At 34.2% G+C, this 4642-nt stretch overlaps 1 protein-coding gene across 1 annotated transcript; it reads left to right on the plus strand.

Moving 5' to 3' along the window:
* Positions 1–2023: 2023 nt before the first annotated feature.
* On the plus strand, positions 2024–2956 carry LOC121328233 (forkhead box protein B2-like). The gene has a single exon (XM_041272793.1). The coding sequence runs from the start codon at positions 2024–2026 to the stop codon at positions 2954–2956; it is 933 nt and encodes a 310-aa protein (XP_041128727.1).
* Positions 2957–4642: the final 1686 nt, after the last annotated feature.

Consider the following 4642-nt stretch of genomic DNA (forward strand, 5'->3'; position numbering starts at 1 on the left):
CTCACTCGGCGCAGGGTTTCCTCGCATATGCCTCTCTCTACAGAAGATTAAACAAAATCTTTTTTTTTTTTTTATTTCCTATAGCAACTACAAAATGCATCAGTGTAAATTTGCGACAAACCACGATAGATTAGTGGCGCTCAAAATACCTTTTAATTCAGTCTTTAATCGTTGTATGTGCAAGAATATTATCCATATTTGACCTATTAAACGTCATATTTCCAAGGAACATAATAAATACAATTATGTTTCAACTCATGGATTTCAATAAGAAACAACGAATATACTGCATGCAGACAATACATTAGCTGCATGCACATACATTGTGTTGCATTTATTTATTTATTTATTTAGTTAGTTATTTAGTTATTTATGCGTTTACCGGAATTAATCAAGCCAGAATTATACGGACCAGTATGAAAACTTTTCTATTTATCTACATTTTTATTTAAAAAAAAAAAAAAAAAATGACGTTATCATAAAAGAAAATAAATATGTACTCTCAAATACTCATAAACCAGTGTTTATTGCAAGTCATCAAACGTGGATTTTTTCCATCTGAGTTAAAGTCATCGTCCTACAAATCACAAAACATTAACATTACAGAAAGGTGAAAAAAGGTGTCCATTGGACGTAAAGATTTCATATTGTTTTCAATAGTTTGGGGAACCATATAAAACTATATTAAATACAGAAACATGTAAACATGTAGAAAAATAAGTATTCCACAAATGTTTTCAAGAGTTATTTGTTTTGTTATTCGTTTCTATCTGTGTTTTTTGTTTAAGAGCAAATTTAAACTGTAGCTGGTCTGTGAAACGCCTAAAAAGATGTTTGGTATACCCAACAACAAAATTATAGGACAACAAATATACTGGTCATAAAATAATAAAAACGTGTATTATATTTTGAAATGAAACACGCAAATAAAGTACTAATAATAGAATAGTAGACAAATAGAGTTAAGGTAAGCTGAGTTACGATCTGTTTTTATACAAAGCGTAATATATATACAAATCCTCGTTTTTTTATTTATTTTTATTTCATAAAAAGACAAGTAGATTAAATTATTAAAAGTAAACCATGTATGTATCTCGCACTCTATTTTATTGAATATAAATATATACAAATAAATAATGTTTAATAAATAAGTGTAAGATATTATTTACACAACCGAACACACTTTTATTAAAACGCAAAGTGAAACAGACAGGAATAATAACTGTATGTGTTAAATTGCATACCTTCACGTTAAAGTCCATTTATCGAGAAGGATACAATTCAGACCCCACATTGTGTTTAAAATCCCGTCACATTTCCTTATTTCCTATTGGTCTGCCTGTGTTTCCTAAATAGGTGTAAATGATGACCCCCCCCCCCCCCCCCCCCACCCCCCCCCCCCCCCCCCCCACCCCACCCCCCCCACCCCCACCCATTCTTTCTGGACTTGTCCCAAAGCGATTGTCATGTGATAATAAAGAGGGACATGCAGGGGTCTCAACATCTCTGAGATCACAACAAAACCAGGCTGGATACGAGAGAGTGCGCACATGAAACACACACATCCAAGTATGAAACATTGCCGACCTTCTCCAGGCAAACAGCAGCCAGTTAACCTGCACCTTCCCTAAATCGCTGATTTAGAATCAAATCAAGGACACTTTTCTTCAGTACTGCACTTGGATTGTAGCTGCTTTATTTCTTTCAGTGACATTTTTTTTCTATCTTCTCTGGGAGTCGTTTCTGTGAAAAGCAGTGGAACTTTTTATAGTTGTCAGTTTGCTATTTTTGTATATTTGACAAGGACAACACGTGTGCATTACAGAATAGGGGACATTTTTTTTGTTTTTAAAGTGGGAGTATTGCACAAAGATTTACTTTGATCGTGAAGATATTAGGCTATAGAACTGTACTTCAAGAAACGTTCCTGTTTTTTTTTTTTTCTGTAATGGTAAGAGATTGTTTTTTATAGACGCGCGAGTAAGTGATTACACAGTACGTGCAAAGACTTGAACAAGTTAAAATGCCTCGACCGGGGAAAAACTCGTACAGTGACCAAAAACCTCCTTATTCTTATATATCCCTTACTGCCATGGCTATCCAAAGCTCCCAAGAAAAGATGCTCCCGTTGAGTGATATTTATAAATTTATAATGGACAGGTTTCCTTATTACAGGGAAAATACGCAGAGATGGCAAAATTCCTTGAGGCACAACCTATCATTTAATGACTGCTTCATCAAAATCCCAAGAAGGCCAGATCAGCCCGGCAAGGGGAGTTTCTGGGCCTTGCACCCAAATTGCGGGGACATGTTTGAGAACGGCAGTTTCTTGAGAAGACGAAAGAGGTTCAAACTTATCAGAACTGAGCACCTGGCGTCCAAAAACTCTCAGATGCTCCACTATTTCCACCATCACCACCACCAGAACAAACTGGGCATCGGGGCACCTGAGGCTGCTGCAGGTGTTGGGAGACTGCCCCAGTTCCAATCTTACAGCATTAACGGAGGACAGTCGACTGGATTTAAACATCCCTTTGCTATTGAAAACATCATAGGAAGGGACTACAAAGGTATGATGGCTGGTGGACTTCCTATAGCCTCAGTGATGCATCACCTTGGGTACCCGGTCCCCAGTCAAATAAGTAATATGATGAATTCAATGTGGCCTCACGTTGGCATGATAGAGTCTATGGCCCCGATGCCAATCTCTCCAGATTATGGACCCTTTGGGGTACCCATGAAGACACTGTGCCACCCAGCCAGCCAAACGATGCCAGCTGTACCTGTTCCAATAAAACCGACCCCTTCTCTGGCAGCAGTCTCTGCAATGTCTAATCTCGCTAGGAGTCCGACACAACTCTGCTCATCATCAACTTCTTCACTGCTTGGTCAAACTCTTTCAGATTCCACAGAAGGAAAAAATAACTTATTGCACCCAACTGTCGTCCACTCTTAAGAACGATCTGGGACTGATTTAAATTAGTATATGTTACAGACAAATGCATTCAAAATATATGCTTTTCGAACAGACAATTAAAAAAAAAAGTTCTGTATTGAAAGGTAAACAGCAGGTAAGGTATGTAGTTATGGCAATGCGGCGCTAAATTTTATGTTTTTAATTTAAAAACAATACAAATTGTATTGTCCCGAAATACAAATGAATTCCTACTTATAATTTATTTTGTCATGAATGAAACACACGGGGTGCTCATTTTGGGATACCTTGTATCCAATACAGACCCTTGTTGTGTTATCTATTTACAAGACAGGACATACGAAGTTAATTTTATGGCTATTTACTGGACTTCTTAGTGCTGCCGCCTTCACGTTTATATCTATGTATTGTTTTCTAAAAGTTTTAAAATAAACAGTCTAGATGACAGAAAAATAATAAAACAGGTTTTACTGCATATAAGGGAATCGTTTCTGTATCTTCTAAGAACCTTTAATTGTTTAGAATGTTCAAGATTGCTTTTAGTGGGGTTTACTACATGAAATTGTACTTGAAATGTGTAAAATTTTTGTAAATGTATTTTCGCCGTAACTAATATACTTTGTTAAAACTGCAATTTTTAAAACAAATGTGAAGTTTAGTCATATTCTATAATTATATATATATATATATATATATATATTATATATATATATATTATATATCGTATATATATATATATATATATATAGATAATTAAGATAATTAAGATGTTTCTTTTGCAACTATAACACATGAATAAACTATTTTGTTGTCAGTACCTTAACAAAGGAAAAGGAAATCCAAGTTGTATTATAATAGCCTAAATAAATAATTTTACTATTGGGAGATTTAAAAAGCACTTTAATGTCTACCTGCCAGTCACAATTGTATTTTTTCTAAATATGTTTTATAATTTGATTTTCTGGCAAATGTTCCTGATGCCGTGTTTGCTATAGTATTCGTGAATATTATTAAACCCTTTGTGTGTATTATATTATAAATCAATACTTTTTATTAAAATGTATAAAACTTTATTGGTTGAAAGTGTGCCTGTATGTATTCCACCAATCCATGTCACGTTTTAGATATATGGAGCTTCCAATACAGACATTCATTGTGTTCCTATAAATTAGGTCATTCATATTTTTTTAAAGCCGAGGTTTTATTTTGTTTTATTTTAAACAAAGATTGTATTATTCATTCAAATAAGATTTCCCGGTTGTAGGCTATTACACATCGCCAATTAATTGTTTAGTTTAACGCAACACTTGTTGCATTAGGAATCGACAACTGGAGACATTTTCAAATCTTGCTGTTGTTCAAATGTTATTTGCAATTAGATATTATGCATATCAATTTAGATGAATTTCATTGGTATAGTTTGTAACAAACATTCTCATAATCTGGCACATACCTTTGCTAATGTAAATTACGCTTTCACTGACACGAAAACATTCAAAGGTGAGATTGTGGTTTTTTTTTTTTCCATTAGCCTATAATCCTACAAATTACAATCGCAATTCTGAATCAAATAAACTGTGCATTTTATAAATGCAATAACTATTTAAAAAATAAACGTATACATTTAGTGGACGACATTTTGAGGTTAACATTTTGCCGAAGTGATTGCAGTGCTGCTCATAACAATATGCGCATCACAGCTTTATT

The sequence above is a fragment of the Polyodon spathula genome, chromosome 2 (genome assembly GCF_017654505.1).
Source record: "Polyodon spathula isolate WHYD16114869_AA chromosome 2, ASM1765450v1, whole genome shotgun sequence".
NCBI lineage: Eukaryota > Metazoa > Chordata > Actinopteri > Acipenseriformes > Polyodontidae > Polyodon > Polyodon spathula.